The sequence below is a fragment of the Acipenser ruthenus genome, chromosome 18, assembly GCF_902713425.1.
Source record: "Acipenser ruthenus chromosome 18, fAciRut3.2 maternal haplotype, whole genome shotgun sequence".
In the NCBI taxonomy this organism is placed as follows: domain Eukaryota; kingdom Metazoa; phylum Chordata; class Actinopteri; order Acipenseriformes; family Acipenseridae; genus Acipenser; species Acipenser ruthenus.
This window is the reverse complement of record NC_081206.1, coordinates 24660120-24687174: the sequence shown is the minus strand read 5'-3', so window position 1 is coordinate 24687174 and position 27055 is coordinate 24660120. Positions and strand designations below refer to the sequence as shown.

The 27055-nt window shown below is 34.8% G+C and overlaps 2 protein-coding genes across 4 annotated transcripts; one reads left to right on the top strand and one right to left on the bottom strand.

Moving 5' to 3' along the window:
* Positions 1-9743: 9743 nt before the first annotated feature.
* On the bottom strand, positions 9744-26351 carry LOC117423050 (protein transport protein Sec23A-like). 3 transcript variants are annotated; one of them, XM_058991648.1, is made up of 20 exons: positions 26161-26351; positions 24745-24986; positions 24369-24426; positions 24171-24257; positions 23708-23944; positions 23542-23621; positions 23216-23360; positions 22833-22991; positions 22595-22710; positions 21617-21740; positions 21218-21298; positions 20882-20971; positions 15959-16065; positions 13998-14151; positions 13826-13903; positions 12710-12871; positions 11756-11842; positions 11435-11590; positions 11199-11264; positions 9744-10811 (listed from the first exon to the last, which is right to left on the bottom strand). In XM_058991648.1, the coding sequence occupies exons 2-20, from the start codon at positions 24963-24965 to the stop codon at positions 10722-10724; spliced, it is 2298 nt and encodes a 765-aa protein (XP_058847631.1). In that variant the 5' UTR covers positions 24966-24986; positions 26161-26351; the 3' UTR covers positions 9744-10721. The 3 variants fall into 3 exon arrangements, with proteins under 3 accessions (XP_058847631.1, XP_058847630.1, XP_058847632.1); XM_058991647.1 differs by having other exon boundaries at positions 26194-26351; XM_058991649.1 differs by lacking the exon at positions 26161-26351 and adding an exon at positions 25618-25740.
* LOC117963926 (histamine H2 receptor-like) lies at positions 17006-20110 on the top strand. Its single transcript, XM_058991658.1, has 3 exons — positions 17006-17870; positions 18291-18444; positions 19362-20110. Exons 1-3 carry the CDS (start codon positions 17177-17179, stop codon positions 19531-19533), a joined length of 1020 nt encoding a protein of 339 aa, XP_058847641.1. The 5' UTR covers positions 17006-17176; the 3' UTR covers positions 19534-20110.
* Positions 26352-27055: the final 704 nt, after the last annotated feature.

Sequence of the window (27055 nt, the reverse complement as noted above, 5' to 3'; positions counted from 1 at the left end):
TTTCAGTTCCTGCTGCTGGTCTGATGTCATTAACACTCAGCCGCCCTGTCACAGATGCCTAGAGTAACATTAAGCAATTTTATTAAATACATTGCTTACTAAGGATTTCATAGGATGCTAAAGGATGGCACACAAAGTACCATAGTTATTTCTTTTCAAAAGCTGCTGTATTTGGGGTTTTGAATGAAATAGGTTTCCTGTTAATTTCAAAGGTACAAAGTAACTGAGGCTATAGAAAACTAAACTAAGACATGAACATCTAACATCAATAGTGAAATTCACTTTAAGTAATGCTACATGTGTTATGATTGATTTTCATGATACATGTGGATTTTTTTTACCAGTCGCTCATTAGCTGTACTACTGAACATAAGAATGTCAGTTACTTCTATATGGTTTCATTTCCAACAGCAGCTCACCACCCGAATCCATCCCCTGTAGCCTTCTCTGTTACCACTGCAGTTCTGTGATCATTTCTTATCGCTTTCTATTCTTCTCACATTACACAAACTTTTTTATCATGCTGCACACAGAGAAACTAAAGAAGTGCATCAAATCTATATATATATATTCACTGGCTCCGCTCCAAGTGCTTTTTTCCCCCAGGTAATTTTGAAAGAGTTTGGATAATTTCGTTTGCATTCTCTAATAACAATATTTTTAGAGATATGCCTGTGTTTGGTCGATGAAAACCAGGGAATGTGCAATAAAACTTGCAATACAGATATGAGCTATGATTAATGTCCTGTTTAATAGCTAGAACATCAATGGAACTGAAATTTAATAAAAATCCTTTGGTTCCAAAGGAGAAATAAAAAAAATATGTTATTTATTTAATGGAATGTAATGAAACGGATGTATTGTCCAGGCTGCACATACTGTATCATGAAGCTAATACTTCCATCACCCCAGATATTTTGCTATTCTTTAAGAGACTGTTTCTCTAGGTGTTGCCAGTACCAAATTGCTCTGTGAGTAAATGTCTCACCTTTGTCAGGCTACTTCACTTCCATCTACCTCCGTGCATCCAGTAAAATTAGGTACAAGAAAAGAGCTTGGGTTATCTGTTTGCACTTATACTCTTTGGATCATTTCACCTCAGCAATGTTTTCTGGGTCAAAGCATGTGACTGGCTAAAAGTAAGTGACTCAACAGAGGAAGCAGCTGATTGGATACTGACAGGTATATTGCCAGTGAAGGGAGTGGGGACAATTTCACTCTGCAAGTGAAATGACCGACGAAATACAAGACAGTAAAAGCATGGCGTGTGAACAGAGTTTTTTTTTTTTTTTTTAACCTAGTGTACTACTAGACATCACGTTTCGAAATGAAAATTCAAAACTGTGCATTTGAGACCTATATAATGAACTACTTTAAATAGCATGATGAAGAAGATAGGTGAATTGGGATTACCAGGGTTGATTAATGCTCACACAATGCTCTATTGGTTCAAGTTATCATCCAAGAATAAAGTGTGTTTGTTTATGTAAATAATAATAAATAATCATAATGTATGTGTGGGTGTATGTGGTGCTGGTCAGGGGTCACAAGCCCAGGAACTTCTGATGCAAATTAGCTTATAGCTAAGTCTTGGTACAATACATCTTGTGACTTGTCATGAATGTTAAATATTGTACATTGCCCCTGACAAATAAAGAAGATTAATGATAATAAAAAGGATCTCAAATAGGCAGTTGAAATGTTATTTGCTTCTGGCTATTCCTGTGTATGGCTACCAGTGTCTGCAACGATTCACCATTAGACAGCTGTGGCTTAAGAAACTTTCACTATTCCTTTTTCAGGTTTTTTTTATACCCTATTCAAATAAGCTTAATAAATTCTGCGCAAATAATTAGCATTATATATTTCCCCCTTCACACCAGGACATTTTCCTGAGGTGTCTTTGCATGCATTTACAAATAATGAATTAATTTTCCAATAAATCAAAGTTAATGTGATGTTCCGTAGACATGTTGAGGCCTGTTTTCACATGAGTGCAAAGGCACAGGCACATTGTTGGAGGAAAAAGGTTAGAAGATGATAGAAAAATAGCAAGAAACAGCTTACAAGAAGGGTAGCTTATCATCGTGAGTTGGTTCTTTGCATGTTACAATGTGAAAAATGTTATTCACCTCAGAAAATGTGCCTTTGTGCTTTGCATCATTTTTTGTGAAAACAAGTAACAACTTGAAAGATTCATTGAAGGATTAAAAAGTGTGACAAAGCTGTGTTACTGGTATGTACTATAGCTTTTATTTTAAAAAGTAATACTGAAAATTGCAATTTTTACATTTTCAATGACTACACAGATATAAGTATTGTAGCAAATCATAATTTGTATCAAAAGGTGCAGTCAAGGCATGACATCCAATTGTCTTTGGATACTGTGCCAGTCAGACACAGATCAGCTGTTATCCAGGCAGTATTTCCAGCATCAGACCTGTGCAAGAGTTGTAGATTGTTGTGCCCATATGAACGCAGCAGCTGGGTGAAAGGGAGATTTTGATACCCAGCCATAAATCCAAGGGCTTTAATTTGGAATTTGAAAATTAGACTTTGATTTGATAGCAATATGTTCAGGAATTCTTTGTGTGGGTCAAAATCATGTTTATTTGTTTTGCAAACAATACCATTCTTTATTTTCTTGTCATGCTATAAAATCAGTCCTACCTGATGTTGAGAGTGGATGAAAAGGTGTTGGGAGCATGGATAGTTATCACCACTCCATTGTTTAATGTGCTCTTAACTGATGTGTCATCTAAGCCAATGAAATTCCAAGTCAACAAAACATGGCATCTTGGATTTCTTCTAATTCCAACATACCAAGCAACTCATATCAATGGATACCTCTTCAGTGAACATTAATTACCTTTGTCTTGGGCTGCTTAACATTTGCTGCAGTCAGTTATCTAGTGCTGTACAGTAGCTTTGGGTGCAAACTGCAGAAACCAGTAGAAATGTCACAGACAATACAATGTTTACAATGTTGTGATACTTGACATACTGTATAACATGTTTTCAAATGACTCTTCAGGTCCTTTAAAAGTTGGCATCAGCTGATCTCTACAGTACATCAGTAGCAATACATGAATGAACACATTCCAGGTTTGCAAGACTAAAGCAGAGGTGCCAACCTGTTTGGCTAACCGAGCCATACCGATTACGAGGGAGTTCTCACTGAGCCTTACAAATAAAATATATAGCACTAAAAAAAATAATAATAAAAAAAGAGTTTAGTTTAATAAAAAGCGGACTGCAGTAGCAACAATACTCATAAACTGCTCTGGTAGTTTTCTGCTCATAACAGCATGTTTAAATATCGATGTGGATGCATTGTTACTGTATTTGCTTCTACTGTAAAGTACAAATGTCTTTATAGTCTTTTCGAAGCCATTGAAAACCTTAAATTGGATACTTCAAAAGAACCACATTGTGGAACTTGATGAGCTATATATATATATATATATATATATATATATATATATATATATATATATATATATATGGCTCAAGTGTCAGACAGCAGTGTACTGAAGCACTCAAATTCAAGAAGGAAGGCTTCTGTTCCATACAATGAATGATTACTTTAAGATGACATAATGAGAGACCACTTGCTGTGTTATAAAGGTTGCTAGCAGATACAATTTGAATTTAGGCAACAGATCAATACAACTACAGCTCTAGCCAAAAGATTTGCATCACCTTGAATTTTAGCATTTAGACTTTTTTTTTTTTTTTTTTTACTTTATGATCATAATTTAGATATTTTATTTAACATCATGGAATCAAAGAAACAACAAAATGATATCGCAAAAGTCCACCGGAAGCCATAATAGTAGTACAGTATTTGATAAATTTTAAAATATCAAATGTTTCAATTTTTGTCAGTTTTTCAGTAAGTATATGGAAAACTACAAAGCGGTGTGTAATTTAATATGTTAATGTTACATTGTTTAGCAGGTTTCATTTGACTTTATGAAGCAAAATTAGTTAACTATAGGGTGATGCAAAACTTTTGGCCATAGCTGTACTTGAGCTTAGAACAAGGTCAACTAATTATACAAATAATTTTCCAGCAGCCAGAAGTCTTCAAATATAAACATTTATAAATAGGCACATCATTGCAAAACTGTGAAGGCTTTTAGAACAAGGTCAAAAGATGTAGTCACATTGCCCTGTTCGTTTTCTGCAGTAAAACTAAGTTAACAAACGCTTTGGCTAATGCCTTCTAGTACTTAGAAATAAAAAGATCAGAACGCTTAACTCGTCTGACATTTAAGAATTTACTTTTGCTGTAATACCAAAAGCCAATCCAACATATGTCTCCATTGACCGTAGAGTCAAATATGTTACCAATTATTCCGTTCCTTGTACTGCTATTTGAATGTTGAACTGGGTGTGCTTAACTAGTTATAGTGGTTGCTGCCAAAGTAACCAATAAACAACATTAGAGAGGGAGGACAGCTAACAAAGTAAAGGCTATTTATAAACCGGACTGTCCTTGAAACACTTCAGGGAGATGGCACTTGAGCCTGTGCATTGTTTTTTGTCTGTAGAGAGTGCCGCAGTAAACTGAACACGGTCTTCAGTCACAAATAAAGTACAGTGGTTTGGGTCATTTTGCTTGTTTATTGTGAAAAGGAAAACTAGAAAATAAAGTATGTTTCCTGGCTGAAACTGATAGTAATATTGTATACTGTAACAGAAATGTGTTCTCCTAAACCTGTGTATCAACCTTAGAGTTGAAAAAATAAATAAATAAATAACATCATTATTAACTATAGGGAACTTGTCAATTGGTCATTTAGCTTACTGTCCAGAAGTCACATGTGCAGATTCAGCACGTCTTCATCCAAGATTAAATCAAATCACATGTCAATAACAACTCAATTAGCAGCTTATTGGGAATTTTCTTGGAGCTCAGTCTGAATTGTGTGATATTCCTGTTGGGTCTGTTATAAACCATGTTTTATTTAGTATCTTTTCTTATCACCTCACTTCACTTCACTTAAGCATTATGTTGATGACAAGCTTTCTTCTGAAGCTCTTCATTGCTAAGCAACATTAGAAATAGGATTTTATGCATTTAAAAATTCTATAACTCTAGCACCGATTGTGACGAAGAAAGAACAGAGCAGCAATGCAGCACAGGCCTTTTCAAAACAAGCTCTTTGTCTGTAGTCTTTATATTCAGATACAAATGTAAAAAGGGGGTTTTGAAAGCTTGTATCTCAAACAAAATCTACATTTTGGTTAATCAACTATCACTCTGAATTATTATTCTTTTTTTATTTAGCAGACACCTTTATCCAAGGCGACTTACAGAGACTAGGGTGTGTGAACTATGCATCAGCTGCTGAGTCACTTACAACTACTCACCCAAAAGACGGAGCACAAGGAGGTTAAGTTACTTGCTCAGGGTCACACAATGAGTCAGTGGCTGAGGTGGGATTTGAACTGGGGACTTTCTGGTTAAGCCCTTTTCTTTAACCACTGGACCATACAGCCTGAATTAGATATTTGGACTTGTAACTAACACAGTGTATAACTAAAACTGAAAAGTGATTTATTTTTATTTTGATCTTAATACTGTAGGGTTTCAGATGTATCCCTAATACTGTAGCACACTGGTAACGCTATTGTAGTGCAATGGATTACCAATACATAATGGTACAGTTGTTAAAAAAAAAAAAAAAAAATGTATTTCACTAATATGTAAAAAATAATAAAAATACCAAAAGCTGCCTTGTGCTTTTTTTTTGTTCTGTAATTGTCTGTACATAGCCTCTGCCGTTGTAATAACACTGCATTAACAATATTCAATTTAAAATCATTACAGAAGTTCAGTGAAACTGACATAAACATTTTCCAATATACTGGATAGGTCTTAATAGCATGGTGTTAGACAAAGCTTAGCCCTTAAAAAGCACAGTTGAGTGCTCTTATAAAAATACCTTTTAGTATCCAAGTCCAGGTAAGAGAATCCTTTAAATAGTGCACCTGCAATATTATTCTGGAATCAGTCAGTCAATTACGCACAATCACTGTAGTTTTTATGGCATTCAGGCTTCACAATAGATCAAACTGTCTTCATTGTTAAGAGACTTTGGAAAGAATAACAATGCAAGATCCTTGAGGATGGGTTCTTGATTTCTCATTAAATTTAAAAGCTGCCTGGCAAAACACAAAAAGGATGTTCATATAAAACTATTGAACCACCTTAAATGGAGTGTGTCATTTCAATGTTTAGTTTTGTCATAAAATAATGTGAAATCACAGGCTGTGGATTATCAATTGGTTTCATTTTTTAGTGTTGTATGCCACGTCCTTTTATAAACATTACACTTATCTCCATGAGGGGCCAACATGCGTCTTGATTTCAAACCATGGTAAGGGTATTCAGCAATGTAACAATTGTGTTAAATGTATTTTCACAACTCATTAAATCAAATGTCTACAGGTTTCTTCCAGGAATATGTGTTTTTTTAAAACCTAGGCTGGCAGGAAATATAACCCAAACCTTCAATCTCCAAATCTGGAAGAAGTGATGGGGGCTACACTTCTTTTTCAAACTTCAACTGTTTTTAAAAGCGATTGTGGACTTTGGTTCTATCCAACTGTACCAAGTTGAAGGTTATTCAGTAGAATTGTACTTGGTGTGGAAAGTCATAGATGGACAATTATACAAAACATTGTACAGAAAACTAGTCTTTATACTTGACAGCTGCTGTCTGGTTTCAATACTTGAGTCATGGAAGCTGACAACTACAACAACCATATCAGACATACATGTGGACCTTTTTGAACTCAATAGCACTCCTGTGTACTGGCCAATGGAAACACCTTCATGGATTCTTTGAAAATGTAGGAGGCGCAAATCTTTAATGAAATGAGGATTAACAAACTTGATTTAAAAATGTTTAATAAAATAATTACTTATTACACTATGCTTATAATTGGCATTGAAATATCTGGCCTCCTATATAACTGTGGAACAAGAGTCTATATTTGAATCGAGTGCAGAACTTCATTTTAGTGTCTGCTGCCCTCCTGAGGTTAAAACAAGAATAGCTGAAAACACAGAAGATTTGAGAAGGTCAACTTATGCCCTGGAGGGCCATTCTGGAGGTTTAATGGGTTCAATTAAAACAATGATTAACATGGTTGGAACAAACACCTGGTCTGGAACAGACTCTGTAAACCACAAAACAAGCCCCTGTGTATTTTAGTTTTAAAAGGCAAGGTTAATTATTTTTAAAACTAGAAAAAAAAAGCTTATTTAAAATCATTTTTAAATACCAAATCTCATTTTGGAGTAAATGGTTAGGGAGGTGCACCAGTATATTTGCATTGAAGAAAATGCTATCCTTACATTTTACAAGAAAAACTAAGCCTAATGTTAAGAAGGAGTTCTATTTTGTTTAATTTCCTAAGCGTTTAAGATTTAACATGTTTGGAATGTTGATAACCTTAACAAGATGCACTAAAGAGTATAAGACTATTATATGTAAGGTATAAACCACGACGGGCAGCGCAGTTCCCATGATATATACCACGCCTGGGGTGGTGATAAGGCCCGAGGTGTCGTGCCAGATTAAATTTAAGATCGATCCAGACTTTACGCACCAATCCGACCACAGTATCAGGGGACAGTGCCTCAGTTTCCCACAGACGCTTCAAATCCAGGCCAGTAATTCGGGTGGTGATGTCTGGCCTTGTCTACCTGCTTTTGTAAAAGTTTTTATGACTAACAGGAGTACATTATTGCTGGTTTTAAACTCGCTGTCAGCAGAGCTGTTAACACTTCTACTGTTAAAATATCTATTTAGTCCAGCTCTCAGTTATAAAACTGGAGACTAAATAGTGGTTGCTAGCTGAACTTCTTGCACTGGCATAAAATCCCGTGCATATATATATTATATATATATATATATATATATATATATATATATGCACGTGATGCTGTTTAACCAATCAGAGGATATTATTTTTTCCAAGCCATGTTATACACTACTTAGCTTAGATGACATCTTTCAAAAACCCTTCAAAATATTTAAATTTTGCTTGACACAACAGCTTGACACAACTGCTTGACACAACAGCCCCTCTGAGGCATGGCAGAATTCAACAATTGACCTTGCTAAGGTTGCGTTGTGAAAAGATGGAATTTTCATCAAAGGAGCCCTACTTGTGTGGAGCCAATTAATTTAGAAACTAGAGATTTTGCAGGCATATTAAAATGTATACTCACTATGTGGTTATCTAGCCATAATAGAATAATAATAAAAAAAATAAAAACACACACACACAACAGGTGAAATTTCTAAGCCGTGAACATTTTTTTAAACAGCAACTAATGAATTACCCGTGTCAAGATAGCATTTCAGTATGCCTTTTTGTACCAATTATCTTCACGTTTATGTCAATTTGGCTTTTCATTGAAATGTGTTTGCAACTTGGTAAACATTTGCTAAAAGGTTCAATGAGTAAAAACATTTATTGTCAATTAGCTGTTGCATTAAGCAAACTGAAAAAAAAGATTGTTTATCCATTTGCTTTAAAGATCAATAGGGAAATGCTAAATAAACATTATTTAAATTGTATTCATTCCTACTCTGTGGGGAGTTGAGAAGCCTAGTATCTCAGCCTTTGTTTATAGCCTTTAAAAAAAAAAATAATAATAAAAAAAAAGTTTTATATAAAACGTATATGAGCCTAATTTAAAATGCCTAGCCGTATATAAAAGGTAGGATAGCCAAACAACCCTTGAGACAGAAACTTACTGTACAGCAGTTTTGGGGGGAAAAATGAACTAACCAATAAATGGTGAGTGTTCTGAAGTTTTGATGACATAACCAGTGACTCCACAGGAACCCATTCAAAGATTTGTTCATTTGGAGACAAACATGCCCAGTGTTGCTGAGCTTGTGCCCAAACCTACTACTTTCTATTATACTGTCCATTGCTCTTACCTGAAGAGCAACCCACACAACTACATTTACCACAAACACGATATGCTTGGATTACCTTCGAAACCGGTTGCTAGCCAATCCAGAATATTTCACCCTGCTAGTAATGGTTTGTAGGTGAACAGCAATAGCTGGCAATCGGATGCAACTGTACGTGCTTCTGTACTGCTACTGACACAAAGTAAAAAGATTATCATAACGCTCCAATGTTAAATCAACAGTAAATGTCAATATTTTTTACAATTTATTTTCCTTGAATCAATATTATAAAATAAATCGTGAACCAACCTTTAACCTTTCTGCTAACTAGCTTAGGACTAGCTCCCTAGACACTCTACCTACACTGTCTACTGGAAATCTCCTTAGATCTCTTTTAGAACTGCATAAAATGCTATACTACAACTATAAAATAAAAATCTTTAAAAAGCAAGGCTAATTGGGAATGAAGTTACAAGGGCTCACACAATGGGTTCAGAGTGCTGGCTGTACTTTTAGAAATTGAGTTAGAAATGTATACTTCTACTCACAATAGCCATAAACGTTAACATTTAAAATTAGCAAGATATGTCATACTTACTTACTTAATATCTTCACAAAGGTCCTTTTATAGTGCAATGGGAAGAACTCAAATAATGACTGCATGACTAGAAGCCACATAAACAGGATGACTGGTGGTCATCAGCCAAATGCTAGTAATGCCTTTAAGGGTTACAGCCACAGCTCAGATGCCTAAAGTAAATCATATGACTAAAAATTATGAAAAAACAAACAAAATTATATATGAAGGATCAGGTTTATTTGAAATATTAAATATGCAATACTGTTTACAAACAAGGCATTAAATTCATTTAAAAAAAATCTAACTGAAAAAAAAGGTAGGCCTTCAAAAACCTACTCTAAACATTAGTGTTTGATTGTTCAGGGCGGTACATCCTCTGATAGTAATATAAGCAATATGGATAGGCAGTTTTACACTGACAACAAATTTAACATTTCAGTTTGTAAATTGCAATTTACTATAAAAGTAGCAAAAATAGGGAACATCAGCATTTTCTAATAAATGTTCTTCACACTTGATCTTTCCTGGTGTTTTATCCTTCCACAAAATGATAATCATCACCTACAGTAGATTTTTGGTATTATAAGTAAATTCAACTGCATTACTGTTTACAAATTTGATGAAAAGCTTTGAAAATATGCATTTAAAGACAACAGTAATTAATAGGTAGATACAGGGTAATCTGTATTTAAATCCCTCTTTTTTTAAACAGCCAATACAGATAAGAACAGGCATATACATGTAAACAATACAGGACTGTTGTGACGGTACCCATAAAAGCCCCTCGTTTACACTGGCCAGGTCCAATATAAAATGTTTTTTGTCATGTACCCTGCCATGCCTGTATTCCAATCTTAATAAGAGTGATTTTTTCATAAAGAACCAAGCCATTCAAGAAAGTACATTGACTAAACGGAAGGTAAAAAATCAGTGGCATTCACAGGTACGTTGCTTGTCTTTCATCTCGTATTACATTTATCTCAAAATAACAGCAAACTAAGATTTTTCACATTTTATCAGCCGTAGTTTATTTAAATATGCATAGTAAAAACTATTTAGCCAACAGTAGTGTTTCCATCAAAAGTTTATTTTCTGCATAAACCATACTGTATTGGCTTTCTATAACCCAATGCAACAGAGATAATATCGAGCATCAAGTCATCTATGTCTATCGCATTATTAGCAAGTTGAGCTTAAGCTGCACTGGAAACAGCAAGTTTCTTTAAATGATCCATAAACACCTGCAAGCTGACATCATCAGTAAGGATTGGTGCTCCCGATTCCTGCAAAATGTGTAGAGAATTGAAAATGGTCACATGGGCACAATTTTAACATACAGCTTAAAATCATATATTTCTTTATTAATGGAGTGTAATGTAATTTAGAAAATGGTCAATGTCCAGTGATCTTGTTTTTATTCTATTTTATCACAGTAGAATAAATGATTAAAGCACACAATGCAAATTCAGAAACAGGCATTCAGTAAAACTAAACACGCCCAAGTAGAGTTGAACTATAATTAATTATCTGGAAGACAAAAATGCAGACATATATATGGATTATTTCGCATACATTCCAAGTATGTGTTGTAAAACGTTGTTTTAAATATATAGATTTATTTTTTAATCTATGAACTATTTACCCATAAACAATTGTTACTGCTTTCTTACCTGGCCCCATGCATACATGTTGTTGTGGGTCTGAGAAGGGTTTACTTTAGATAAAAGAAATCTAGCCTGTAAAAATAAGAAAAACAAAGAAAAAGACAAATATCAAGAAAAGACAACACAAAATCATAACATTTGAATCAGATAAAACATCACAGACCTTATCAGTATAGAGTACATTAAAATATATGTACTATATATGCAGTAAGATATTGATAAAAACAAGAGTGATTATTTACCTGACTGCCTCCATGCTCAGTGTCTATATATCTGGGCATTGGAAAACGACTATGGAGAATCTCCTGAGCATCATCGGCCGGAGCCTGAAGCAGGTGTCGGAAGTTTTCATATTCTGTCATCTCTTGATACCCAGCCTTGCGCCACTGAGAGATTGTCTAGGAAAAAGAAAAATGTTTTAACTTTTTTTTCATTTTGGTCAGGACTTATTTCCTTTTCTTTTGGAAGCCAGTATATATTTTTTTCCTGATTAACCTATTTGCTCTACCTGCTTTACCTAATTTTACAACTACTACCTGGCATATATTGAAAGTTAGTATTACCTCTCCATGGTATATAAGGATTTGAAAGAACGTGTCCATCAGGAGAATGCGATCAGGCAGAATGCTGCTGCTGTCTAAAAGAACTGGCTGTACAAAGAATACAAAAAAGTCACATATTAAACATATCTTAAAAACATGAGAAAGCTAGCACTATATATGAGAGAGTAATCTGTCACGTATCTGACTGCAGTGGGACCAGAGTAAGGGTGGATATGTAAAAATGCAGATAAATGAATCCTGTTTTAAATACCATTATACACAGCTGTAACAATTACTATATTCACACAATTACTGTTTTCATATTCAGCTTTTATTAGGGTGCTCCCCTAAATCCCTTGTTTAGAAAGATACACGGTATTAATGCTTGTGACAGAGTAGCTGTCTGCCATGTGGGTGCGTGCATTCACTGCTGAGTGACAGGCATGAGATCGAGACAGAGGTTGAAGTTACCGCAGATGAGCAGGATATATTTATATATCAACACACTGAACAGCTCACTTGACAATGGGAGAGCACGAAGCACATAAATCAGTGTACAAAAACTTTGGTAGGACCTACAATATCTGAACTAATCTTCTCTGTTCAATAATAAACATTGCTGAAGAGGTTGATCATGGTGGATAAACGGTTAGGCTGGATATGTGACTGGCAGATACGCAACAGATTACTGTAATTAATATATATACTTATACACACACACACACACACACACACACACATTATACACTCTTTCTTAGCAAGACTAATTACAATTATATTTGTAATATAATATGTATTGCTTCATACATTTTCAGGTTAGATTAAAATTTTATATATATATATATATATATATATATATATATATATATATATATATATATATATATATATATATATATATATTTTACACTATATGAACATGGCATTCACGTTTCTCAATGACTTAATATTATCTAATAGTATCATTCTCTTTACCTCTGGAGGTCCACTGAAAGAATAGGCATACAGGATAGGCTGGATCATGATGAGTGACTGTGTGAGGTCTTGCCGCATAAACTGATGTCGATAATATGAGCTCTCATCAGGACTGTTATTAAAAACTTGCAAAAATGGTGATCTTCTCAGATGAAACATGAACTACAAGAGAGAAGACAAATGATGTCCGTTCTAAAAACTTGCAACCTGATCTGCAATTTCTATTAACCCTTCTAGAAGTTTACCAAAGTAAAAGCAAAGCAAATTGCAATACAGCAGTGAAAGTATGGTACATATAGTGAAAGCATTGTAAAGAATATTAAAACAGATTGCAAACCAGAGTAGTCCGGTGATAAAAGTATGCATATTTCCTGCACATAAAAGTCTATTTGTAAAAGGACAATCTTGCATAACATTAATCTGGCACCACAAAGAGCAAGTCAATTTATCATCATATTACTTAAATAAGACAATGCAGCACTGTGTACTCGAAGCAACTGCAAGCAATCACTGATAAATAACCCCTTGTCTTTGGGTTTGAATTTGCTCTATGACCCATTAACAAACAAATCAAATTAAGTCTGGTTCAATAGAAATAACTGAATAAACAAGACCTTATGATAGCCATGTATGTGGAATATGTTTTAAGACACTTATTTATTTGTTTCTTGTTCAAAATTCTAGGAAGTAGTATTGCATTAGATATAAAATAGTATGTGTTTTCATGGTTTCAGAGCAGTATCAGTAAAAATTCATTTTTACATTTATTCTGTAGGTGTGTTTGGCCATCTCGGATTTATCATTTACAGTACTGTACAGTAAGAAATTCAACAGGGAATCCAATAAAACCCTCAAACCCTCAAATCCAAATACATTTTGCAACATGCATTTGCTATATTTTAAAACTGTAGACATCAAAAAGAGTTTCTCAGCAGTATAATGCAATTTCCTTATTTAACCAAAGATCCTACAGACTACAGTAATTACACAGAATAAAGTAAATGCACAGAATAAGCTGCCACTTAAAGGTCATCACAGTATAAGTTCTGTAGTATCAATAAGACCATATACATTGCATTAACACATGCAATTATTTTGAAAAGGAAACTATATTACCTGCGGATAAAGTGAGAACGTTTCTGAGAATCTGAAGGAAGTGGGATCGTCCTTATGGTAATCTCCAAATTTCTGGCACTAAAATGAAAGAAAAACAAACAAACACATGCAATTACTATACACCCCCCACCAACCACTGCAAAAACTGTACCCTGGGTGCTCATTTACATACCAGCCGTATAAGCTGCCTGTCTAACCAGCGCAACACATCTGGTCCTTCTTCTGTCTCAGCTCTGTAAACTGCCAGTCTGGCCATAAGGATGGCAGAGGCTTCCTGATCAAACGATGCGGCAATGCTCTGTATCTGTGTCTGTGCATCTGCCCAACTAAAAGAAAAAGAAAGAATTGCAGGTTTTATTATTAGTTTTCCTGTTACAGTGGTAATGTTTATTGTGGGAGGGAGAGGGAGTTGGAGTTACATTGGTTCCTATGAATATTGCACCACTGCTGTATATTAATGTTTTAAAATCCATTTCCAACCCTTTAACTTCAGTATTTTATTTTCAGATCCCCACTCTATTAAGGGTTAGACTGGACACATTTACTAGGAAAAAGTAATTATCATGCAATTAGAGATTTTCAGTTTACAGTAGGTTTGACTATTAAATTCAAACTGAGCAGTCTGTACATCTTTATCTTAGTTAAAAAACATAATCATCAAGTTTCCTTGTGCCAAACAGAAAAAGGAATTCCCTTGTTATATTCACAGAATAATAATAAAAAAATCCAGTAAGTTAATAATTAAACAGGTTATGGAACATTTCACTTCATTATCAAAGACATTGGCTTGAAAAAAAGTCAAGCTTTAAATTAAGGCTAAAAAAATAAGTAAGCAGAGGCTTTCCACGCTTTTCATATGAAGACACGCTGTAAAAACAACAGACGCACAGCTAGTCAAGTCTGCATATTACAGCCTCAGGACAAAGATTAATATTCTCTACAAGACAAAAACAGCGGTCTTGTACTTCCATCACTAATGAGTGAAGAATTAAAAGCTGACTGTTAAGATAACTGTGTGGCCACCTCTCAGAGGAATCCTAGGTTAGCAAAACAAATCCTTGCATGGAAACACAGAGAAATCATAATACATCTCTCCCAATTAACTGGCTGTAATTAATGAGTAGTTAAAACTGATTAACCCAAGCCTATACTTTATTTTGAACAAGCTGAGCAAGTTTTGTCAAGTTAGAGTTGTATTGTAATCAAGCCAAATCAGTAAAACCAGTGAAGCAGCATTGTCTCACGACTCGGTGCGCGACATTGTCAGTGATACATAATTTTATCCATAACCATTTCTTCCCTCTTATTTGCATTTAACCTTCTCCATCAGGGAGCTACTGTTTATTATTTTCCCATGAAATGCAAGAGGCCTTGTGTCACAACAAGCTGTTTAGGGGCAGCAATGGGAACATGTTCCTTCTTTTGAAATATATCAATTATGTCACACACACACACACACACACACAGCATGGGATTAATTGGCAATCTGGTCTTTTTTAGTATAGCAACTGCTGTCTTCAAGTGAAGAGGAGAACCTATTTTACATTCAAGAAGAATGACCTATTTTGGCAAGTGCTGTGCTTTGTTTTTTTTATATAAAATATTTTGTTATTAAATGCAACAGGACATTAAGTCATACTTGCTTAACCTGCAAGCGCAATATCTGTTAATTTCTGCAATTTTTATTTATGGATTTCATCAGCATATGTAAATCAGCAATTTTATGAACCACAATTTAAGTACGTTTTTACTAGGGGGTCATAATTACCAAAGCTACAGGGGGCTACTAGGAATCCCTTGTGTGTTAAGGAAGGTGACCTAGGCAACAAAAGCAAAGTCAGCTTGCTGTAAGGTTGCCATTAGACCACAAAAAAAAAAAAAAAGTAAAAAAAAATAAGTGAATGAGTCCATAAGTGCCCATTCCAAAAACCCTGCAGTGGTTCAGTGTCAATGGCTACCGATTGCTCAGTAATTCACAGAATTGGAAATAACAATATTAATAATAATAATAATAATAATAATAACGTTAAAAATCAACTCATTAGCATTGATGCTGGATAACACAAATAATCAAAGACACATCCATATCATTAAATGTGACTTCAATGTATATTTTAAAAAAGAAGGACCTACTTTCTTGCAATTGTGGTAACTCGAATGCGTCTTTGTCCACTGGAATGTTGATACTGAGTCACGAACTGGACAGCACCACGTCCACCCTGAGGTATTGGAGCGTTATGCTGAAAAACAACAGTCAAAATAAATTAATCTCACAATATACATACAAATTGCTAATACATGTGTGCTTACAGTGAGGTCGAACAAGGATATTTCTTTGGATCCTGATAACAATTCAGCCTTCACGATCAAATGAATATGCTACAAATGTACTCTTTATCCCTTGATCTTTAAATAGATTATATACTTTGTGGAGACATTCTTTAGTGTACAAAGTGCCTTATATTGGTCAGCACCTCTTTTATAAAAAGCTTTGATGTGCATGAATGCATTCATGAGATATATATATATATATATATATATATATATATATATATATATATATATATATATATATATATATATATAGATATATAGATATATATTCATTTTAATCACTGGTATGAGTTATGATTTAAAATACTGAATTATGCCTTCTCTTTCCTGCCAATTACCTTTAAAAGCACTTATCCCATACACATGAACACTAATTAACAGAAAGCCAGCTTCACAGCAGTTGTCTAGTGTACAGTATTACAGGTTACAGAAAATGGGGGGATGGGGGATTAATCCAAGCATTTTATCAAGGTTTTCTTATACTTAAAAAAATAAATAAATAAAATGTTTTTAAATCACCTAAAAGTTGTATATCCCTGACAATAATCTAAGATATTTAGTAAACAAGTGGCCTAAATGGAGTAAATTCAATATTTCCCCCATCTGAAGGAAGAGATCATATTTATTTGGGTATATTCTTTATAATCTTGTGTTTCTTTTTCACACATGCTTTGCATCTCATGTGTTATTGAACCATTCAAAAAAAGGGAAAGAAAAACACTGTGCATAACACCCATCTTCAGCATCGACAATACCAGCAACTGGTAGAGCAGTGAAAGAGTTAAGTAATCCCTCTCTTTTCATAACAGCTAACCCGTGGATGAACTCAGTCAAATTGCACTGAGACTGACTGTTGCACACCACAGCAATGCATTTCTCTGTGCTTTATCCTGTACTGTTCCAGTATCAAGTTAACCATCAGGAACAGAGGATTCTTCTAAAGATGGAATAGCCCGAAGAGCTTATCAGCAGCACACAAACTTCTTCCAATGACTTAAGCAAAAGACATTTCTTACAATGCAAATACATGCTGTACTCTACGTTATACTAATGATCCCTACAAGCATTGGATCTATACTTGCAAACATACTGCTGCTTCTTATATTTGCCTACAACCTGAAACTGCAGACAGAAACGTCAGCATTGACCTTAAACTTTTGCATCTGTGATTTACTCTTGGGGCTCACTGTGATTCCTTTTGGTGTCCATAACAGCCTTTTTGGGATTACAAACTATACCAAGGACAGTTTTATTTGCCAGTCCACAGCTTTTTTTTATATGCTGCTGCAGCTTGCTTCAGTCCATTCACTCACTTGGTCCACAATAGACAAGTTTACTGAAATCTGCTTTCCTTTGCATTCTGCTCAACTCTTCACAAAGAAGCGGACTTGGGCAATACTTTGCCTTCTCTGGATTTACTGCTTATTAAATGCTTCTTTCCCTTTCCTGGGGTTTGGATCCTACAAATATGGCGAAAGGAAGTTTATTTGCGCTCCAAACTTACAACAATCTTCCAAGGGTTACGGTGTAGTGCTGATAGCCATTGGAGTCATCATTCCAATACTGATAATGTGCTCTCTGTACATTTATATTGTTAAAATTGCAAGGAACCAAGCATTGCGTGGGACATTTGCGTGCAATGATCAGCACTGTTACTATGTACCTGCAAACAATTATTTCAGGAGAACTATTGTGCTGATTTCAACTGCAAGTAAGTTGACTTTTACATATACACTAACAGCAATGCATCCATGACCTTGCTCCAGCTTTTATGAGGAATAGTTAACAGATGTTTTCTCTTTAGAAACAGAAGATACAATGTGATTATTATTTGTACTGCACTTAAGAAAAACAAAAATGAACCCTGTTAATTACTAATTAAGGGTTACAAATCAATGTTCAATTGACTTATCTACACTGGCAATGCTTTTATTTAATATTTTTAAATGCAACATGTTTATTCCTCTGACATTAAACACACTGTCTTATTTATATTTACACTCATAAATTAGCTATACATTTTCAACCTGGTTACACTGTAGAAGATCCACCACTACTCAGTTGCTTATGCACATTTAACCACTATTATATTTTTCTAAAATGATTAATACATAATTTTCCTTTTTCATAGTGTGTCTTCTGGTTTGTTGGATGCCTTACATTACCATTAGTTTCTATGAAATGTTCACTGGAAACAACATTGCTCCTCTGACAGAAGTGATCGCCACATGGCTGGTACTATTTACATCAGCATTAAACCCGTGGGTCACCATTATGTCACAAAAGTAAGTACAAAATTAAATTACCGATAGCTTAGCATGTGACAGAGACAGAAAGCATTCATATACCCCAAGAATCAAATTCTCCCAGTAACTACTACTAGGCAAATTTAATCACAATTGGACAAGTTCTCTACATATACAAATCACCAGCATGGAATAATAAAGTGTACATGAAAAATTTATAAAAAGTTGCAAAAGCAATGACTTTTTGATTGGTCACATAATGTGCTCCATCTTGTAACAACTTCCACTGCAACCCATAGAGGCCACAGTTTTCCAACATTTACTGGTTTTAATCCATGTACTGTTCCGTTTAATTTATATTTTAGTCTACTACACCATCCATTATTGGCAGGATGTTGTAAAAAATGCAGAATTATTAATTTCCCAGATATAATACCTTAGTGCTGTAGCTGCATGGCTGTATTGGTATAAAAAAATAAAAAAAAAAAGCATAAACACATATTCCTTGTTAGCTGCCTTTTATAAAGCAGTTTCTAGTTTAACGATTCTCAACTCCAGTTCCTGAATGCTGTACAGTCCAGGTTTTACTTTAACCAGGTGTTAAGCAGAGTAATTTACAACAGGCAATCTAGTCACAGATGCATGTACTGTCATTTATGGGTAGTGGAGAGAAATGCAGATTTAAAATGAAGACATTCATGGTTACCAGGAGCTGAAGTTTTAACACCACTGTGCTTGGAACACATACTAGCAGCAATAGATGCATCAGTGAAGGTTGAGGAAAATCTTGAGAAATTTCTATTTTCTGTGACTTATTCTCAACTATTGCTGATTAGTCCCTTTTTAATTGTCTTTATAAGTACCCTGTATATTGAGCACAGTTGTTGTTTTGTGATGTACAGATCTTCTGAAAGGGTTACAAAATATTGTATACTTTTTTTTATTTAACTTTTTAGGAAATATAGAAAAGCACTACGAGAAAGCTGGAAGAAATTGAAAGTATTTCAAAACCCCATTAGGAACACTCTTTCTTCCTCCAAGGAGATCAACTTCAATTTAAAGCCTCAAACATTACTTCCTGGAAGAGTCACGCTCACCTCTTCGGACATAAAACATGACTGGCAGTAGAATAAAAAAGTAAAAGTTACTTCTGCTACTGCAGGATCCAGAAGGGGGTGACCTGCATATACTGAGCAAAATGTTCCTACCAGATGGTGACAGATACCTGGAATGCAACTGCTGTTATTGAAAATCTGTACCAATATCTACATTAGAATCGCTAAATAGTTATGATGTGTGTCTTAATGTGGAATTGTCATTGTGGAAGTAACGTTAAATGACAGATAACTCAAACTTTCTTACATCAAATTTGACACTAAAATATAATTTTTAGGTGTGTGTTTACTTTTGTGCACTACACTACATGAGAAGAGGAGCTTGCTGAAAGTCTAGTCCTTTTTCCTTTGAAATTTGAACCTTTTTTTTGGAGGGGAAAGAATTAAAACCTTGTTTTTACAACTCACTAGTCATGTTATTAGCACTCTGGATCATTCTTGGTACATAATAAAGACATTACATAACATATATTGTTGTATAAATGTTATTCTACACAACAGTTTCATTAGCTCAACCTAGGTTGTATAATAAAGGCCTGCACTTACCTGTATTTACTAGCCTTTTCACTTGTCATTCTGAGCCTATACTAGTGCAGCTTTTAGACCAGCAGCCGCACTGCCGGTGCTAACCTATGGTGAGGTTTTCAAAACAGACTGGAGGGTGAAGCCACCAGTGTTTAAACAGTGGAGGATTTTTATTATTATTATTATTTTTATAACATGATTTGTCAGTCCCTATTTTTTTTTTTTTTACAGTTGTACTAGTATAGGTTTAACTCTCAGAAATGAGGTCATCTTTCTGATGCTCACGTTAAAATCCGTTATTGTTTTTTTTAATGTGTCAAAACAGCTTTTGTATTAAATGAATAACAGAATGTTATTTACTTTTTATTTTAGTAGTATTTAGGCTTTATTCAAGCCATTGAAAAGAACATTACTGTATCAAAATATAGGTCTGCTTAATGTACAGGCTGGTGAAATCAACACACAAGTCCAGTTGTGGCTTATCCTGGTGGGGTATACGTTAATCATATAAACCACTTAGTTTCGTCTAGTTTTCAATAAGGGTTTAGTATTATTAAGTAAAATATTATCTACTATGTACAAAATCAACCAGTGTATTTTTTTCTATCTAAGAAGCTCTCTGCTTTATTGATCAGTAACTAAAAGTTTTCATAATAAATACATGAAACAAACATCAGAAACAAAACCTTAATTCATGCCACACAGTGTACAACACTGCCCCCAAGTGGGGAACTGATAACTGACTAAGTAATTATGTATAATATAGCTTCTAATTAGTTTTTTTGGGGGGGGGTTTAACACCTTTTATAACAGCCTGAAAAAAATATTTTACATACCTGATTCACCACCTCAAAATATATTGCCAGGGTTGAGTTGTGATCAAGACCACAGATCTTCCACTGGCAAGTGCCACCTGTTCCTATCTCCTATATGAAAAAAATATAAAGCTTTTTGTAAGCAAACACAAGAATTATCAAATGAACAGTTACATGAACAGTACCAATAATTCTTGCTGAGGATATAATATTAGATGTTTCTACATGAATCCATCATAATAACTAAGATTTATTACACTGTTGAACAATGTTTTCTCAAAGGATTAAGCCTAAAATGAAGATAAAGGAATATATTTATCCAACTGAAAAGCAAAGTGGGAACCTTAAAACACATACATTTTCTGATACACAGGGTCCTTTGGCACTGAGTGACACACAGGGGCCAATTGCTCCAGAAATCTTGATTTCCCTTGAAGTCTAGTAAGAAAAAATTATTTAAAAAATGATAAAATCATATATAAATGATCAATAATTAAAATCACTTTTTTTATTTTTATAAACCTACAGCAGTTATGCCTAGGAATTATTTCATACTGCCAGATTGGACTGTGAAACAGTGTCAGATACATGCAGACAATATTTTCAACCCCTCTGATTAAAATAACTATAATTGTTTGCAATATCAGTAGGTTCTATTTGTAAGGATTGTTGTAGTAACCACATACAGTAGAACAGTTTAAAAGGTGGTAGTCATTGTTAATATGTCCTAATAATCATATATACTGTAAGGCTTACCTTTATTTCCAATGTGCCTCCAAATGCCATTTTAAAAACCCCCTGAACATCTTTGGTAAAAACTCTCTGAAACGTTTGCTTGAACAAAGATGTGTTAAAGGAGTCTGCCATTACCATATAGCCCCTAAAGAAAACAAATGGTGGTTTCAGTTTTACAAACTTCAGTTCAGCATATCGCACATCATGTAGTGCCAACAATTCCTTTGTTACTGTTTTATTAGACAGGAAACTTGTAAGACTACATGACACGTACGGTTTGGTTGGTTTACTGATATGATGGGCAACTTGGTAACTTCCACCATCAATGCTAAGCGATAAAGTTCTGTCAGCCCGTAATTCTAACTGGGGCTGACACAGTGTCCCAATTGAAATCATTTTGATCCCCATTTTCATCTGATGGAAATTAACACACAAACTATCACACCTCTTCAAAGTCTTGGCTCTAGTCATCACATCGTGCCATCAAACTGGCATCAGCTGTGGCTCAACCTATTAACTTGTATCATTGTTTGCATATTAGCAACACCTCATGCTACACAGCAAGAGTTCCCAAACCTTTTTGGTTCAAGGCCCCCCCATGACATCTGTCGTCCTGATCGAGGACCCCCACCCAAACAATCCATAGAAATGGAGTCCCTTGTTCCTAGGCCAAAACATATTTCTATTTATATATCTTTTTGTATTTTCCTTTATTTATATTTATTTTGTACATATTGTATGTGTTTGTTTTTTGCATTTTTATTGCCTGGAATTTTTTTTGTTATGGAATACATGTTATTTGGAATATATTTTGTTAGATTTTGTTTAATTTCTGTAAGTCGCTTTGGATAAAAGCATCTGCTAAATAATTTAATTAATAATAACTTCTAAAAATGGTCTAAACTTAGCGGGCACAACCTTCAAAGTACAGATTTTTTTTAAAAACTACATTTTTAGGAGGGATGAGGGCTACCCAGTAGTTTATTTATAAACACTTACCCTGTGTGATTGGAACAGCATTTCATCTCCAGAAGCCCAGTTTGATCCAGTGCACAAGCATAGATGTCAATTATATGTCCATTTGTAGAGGCTCGACTAGCCAGTGACTCATAGTGCTAATGCAAAGACAGAAGTATATTAATTCAAACTGAACACAAGAGACATATCCTTCTGTTTCAATAATGAACACGGCATCAGCTCATTGCAATGTACTGTATAATAAAGTCTTTTAGGTTACCTTTGTTCCTTTCTTCATGAACTTTGCATTATCTTTTTCAATGTCATGCCAGGACCGTATGGGCGTTTTCAGTTCATCACCAACAACCATTCCAGGTCCCTGAGTGGCTGGTCCTCCTATGAACGTCATGATGCGAGCTCCGGTGTTAGGGAATGTACACTAGAGGAAATGAATACTAGGATGAAGATTTTTTTTTTCTTTTGCTTTGTTTAGGAGCAAAATGAAAAGACAAGAGCAGTGACAGATACATCCACAGCCACTACCCATCAATACCTTCCTCTGGATTAACAACGGGTGCTTTAGACTATATATCAATGTTCATACTATTTCTTGAAATTAGGACCTCAACCTAAGGTGACCAAAAACCAAATAAAGACCATTACCTCCAGCAAGCCAACAGCAATGGAAAGTGCGACCCCTAAAGATCGCAAGGGTCTTTTCCCTTGTGTTACTGGCCATGGATCACGCTGCAGCTCTCCCAAAAGGTCTGTTAAGTTCATGTCAATTTTCTGCACAGGCTGCAAAAACCTAAACAAAAATTACAATACAATAAGTCTTTCTTCAGTTTAAAGCACATGAACCTGATTTAATTTGCCAAACATTACCACGCAGCTTCTGTCTCTACATTTAATTTTAAATTCACCTGAAGCCATGCACTTAACAACCCAAACATGACAGATCAAACTGCAAAACAATACACACAGGTTACCTGTTGGAGGGGGGTGGCTGTTGTACCTGAGGTCCTCGACCTGCCTGTGCTGCAGCTTGTTTAGTCAAGCCCAACATTTCCTAGAAATAGAACAAATTACAATACAATCTTTAAAAAAATGGTGACTGGCAAGATAAAACAATCAATTGTCTTCAGTGTTACTAACCTGGAGTTGTTTCGCACTTAGATCTTTTGTTCCTCTGAAAACGTAACTCTTAGAAATTCCTTCACAACCCAGTTCATGGACCTGTACCATTCTGCCAAAGGTAATGAGTCCCACCAAAGCAGTCGGTGGTAAAAGACTGAGGGACATCTGCAAAGACTCTTTAAGTGCCTGTAAATCCTCATCTTCCATGCAGGTATCAATCACATAGAGAAAAATTAAAGGCATTTGGGGTCCACGCTGAAAAATGAAAGCAAAACTGGTAAAGATGAGGTGTCAATAAAGTAGTGTTTTTTTTTTTTTTTTTAGTCAACATTTCACAAAGCTATATCTATTCTAAAAAATGGTAAATTTTTGATAAATAGACTGGCATTGCAGTGTAATATTTATTATTCTGAGTGACCATAAGTTTACCAGAAAAAAAGCAACAGTACTCTGATTATCTGTCTTTAAACAAGCGAGATACCTGTACTACATATTCAATTGTGGAAAACTGAGGAAGAAGCTCAGCCGGTTGGTTCATCTCTGAAATCCCAGCGTATGTAGGTGGAAACTGAAATTAACAGATACGAACAGCAATTTAAACTATGTTAATTAAAAAGCAAACTGTGCCTATACATTAAATGTATAAATTTGAAATACCAGAGTGCTTTGAATTTAATACCTGATTTCTCTGATAACAGAAATTACAAGCCCACAGCTTTGCTTTATAATCCACTTGACTGGAAAAGAAAGAATGGGCAAATATTTAATATCATACCAATAATAATCTTCTAGTTAACTACAATGAAACTAGTCATACATTGCAAACAATATTTGCATAATTACAGATTAAACTGGAAATTAATAAACATTTTTTTCTGAGTGATGCCAGAGTTAATCATTTGGAATAATGAATAATAAAAACATGTTTCAGCACTGTTTTACGATTTACTTTGGATTAAAGTTAAAATGCCACTGAAACATTTTCCATCTTAATATTTTGGCACGTTAACTTGGGATAGCATAGATACATACTCATTCAGGAAATATTTACTTACCATAAAGGATTTAAAACTGCTCTGCAAGTCGCCCTGCTACACAGAACTGGTTCATACTGAATGGGTGGTAAATCAGGTCGTTCCTTTAGTGGTGTGAACAGGGTCGACACAGGAACCACCATTCTTGTGGCTTCCAATCGGCTTGACGGCCAAACATTCCAGCTAAACCGAACCCCATCCCGGTCCTCATTCTGCTGAATGAACTCCTGGAAGGTTGCCATAGTTTCCTTACTATGCTAGATCTAGGGAAAATGAGAGATCATTTTAGGTATTAAACAAACATGATGTGTTAACTTCCCACTGTAAATCAAAGTGTTGTTTTTTTTTTTTTTTTACTTTAGGGGGCAGTTTGAGACATTACAGTAAACTCTGAATGTAGCCATTCTGTGCCGTTTCCCATTAGTTATGCAAGTGTGGTTTTCCTTTAAAAAAAATGTGCAGTGTACACTGGATAAAAAGATTTGATAAATAGGCGCCATGACTGTTTGGAAGTAGTATGTTTTTTACTATTATTATTATTATTATTATTATTATTATTATTATTATTATTGTTGTTGTTGTTGTTGTTGTTGTTGTTTGTAAATATTCAATAAAACAATCAATATCAAAATAACAACTCAGACAGATAACATACGTATGGGTTATTGTTTGCAATCATGGGTTCACATAAAACACATGCATATAAATCAACAAACTGCATATTGATAACAAAACAAAAAATATCGCAAACCAGATCTATAGAGGATATAAAGGCCAACTATCAATAGTTTAAAATAGTGTGTATGTGTACATCTATATATACATACTACAAGGCTGTAATATAACGTAACGCAAAATAAATGTATACGAAATGTTCTATACTACATAACGTACCATAGGCCCCAGCTGTCTCTCGTACCAGAACTGTGCAAGCAAGCTCTCTGACACCAGTCTGAACTCTGGACGTACAGATGCCAACGCTGCACCGATTTGCAGCAACTCAGACACCAGTAAAATATCTATTAGCCGACCATTTTAATTTGGACTAATAGCGAGTTAAATAACCACAACCTACACTATAAATGTATTTCCATTTAAACATACATTTTAAAACGAATTCAAATTATGGCACACATATAACAGTAAGCAAGTATATACTGACTGCAACTGCAACTGATTATCAAAAACGTAATTAATCCAGGTAATAATCTAGGTGCTACATCAAGTAAAAATGACTAAACCCAAAAATCCACCATAGCATTGAGATACGCCGACCTCAGAGCGATAGCTCGGTATAGTACTACTTCCACTGCCTGGCATTGCAGATTCAAGTTTTTCAACATCTATCTACAGTATACACACCTCCCAACTTTTTTGATTAATGTCCAACAAACCCTTATCATCCACTGTTAGTTTATGTAAGCTAAAACGTCTTACTTTTCAGAGCAGCTGTGTAAATATTTGCCTTACCAACAGAAAGGCTGCTGCCGCTTCTCCCGTACACAACGCCGCTGCCTGAGCTCCAAGGGCCGAAGGAACTGACAGCCTATCCCGGTGACGTCGTCAACAACATGGCCGCCCCCTTTGCATTGCCTGCCACGTCAAGGGGCACAAACTAAACCTGTCACAGCAAATCAATTCTCACTTGTCCTCTGTACTATTTAAAGGTACTAGTGGTTAGAATTATGCTTTGCAAGAAATGGTGAAACAACCATGCAATTTTTTTTTATTATTATTATAAGGAAGCTTTAAATAATAAACATGTTTGTTTAATTGAACCTGTAAAATCGGGATGACTTATTTCTGGAGACCCAGGTTGTACGCCCGACCGTAGCAAGTTTACAACATTGAGTTATATTAATTTGAAGGTGTGGACTGTAGACAACAATAACTTTACAATTTTACACAGGCCGATGGTTCCAAAGACGCTCATTAGAACTAATCTTGTACTAACTTACCTAAGGTAACGTTAGGTGGGCCAAGTTTGAACCAGCATTAAGTCTCTGGAATAAGCACTAACATTTCAGACAGACACGGATAAAGAAGTGCTGATGGATGCTGAATTTTTAAAAACAAATTCTAGATAATATGATCAATTATTTTATATTGCAAATATTATATAAATGGCGTGAAAATCATAATTGACCTTTGTTCCACTAAATAACCTAATATATCTTGTGTATTGCTTATTTCTCAAATTGTGTGTTATAGTACTACCTGTAAAATGTTTCGAAAGGGTATGTCTGCTTTTCACAGCTCAGCTCAGAGTAAAAACAAAACAAAAATACACAAAAAAGAAAAACTAAAAACACAGAATTAATGATGGGTATAT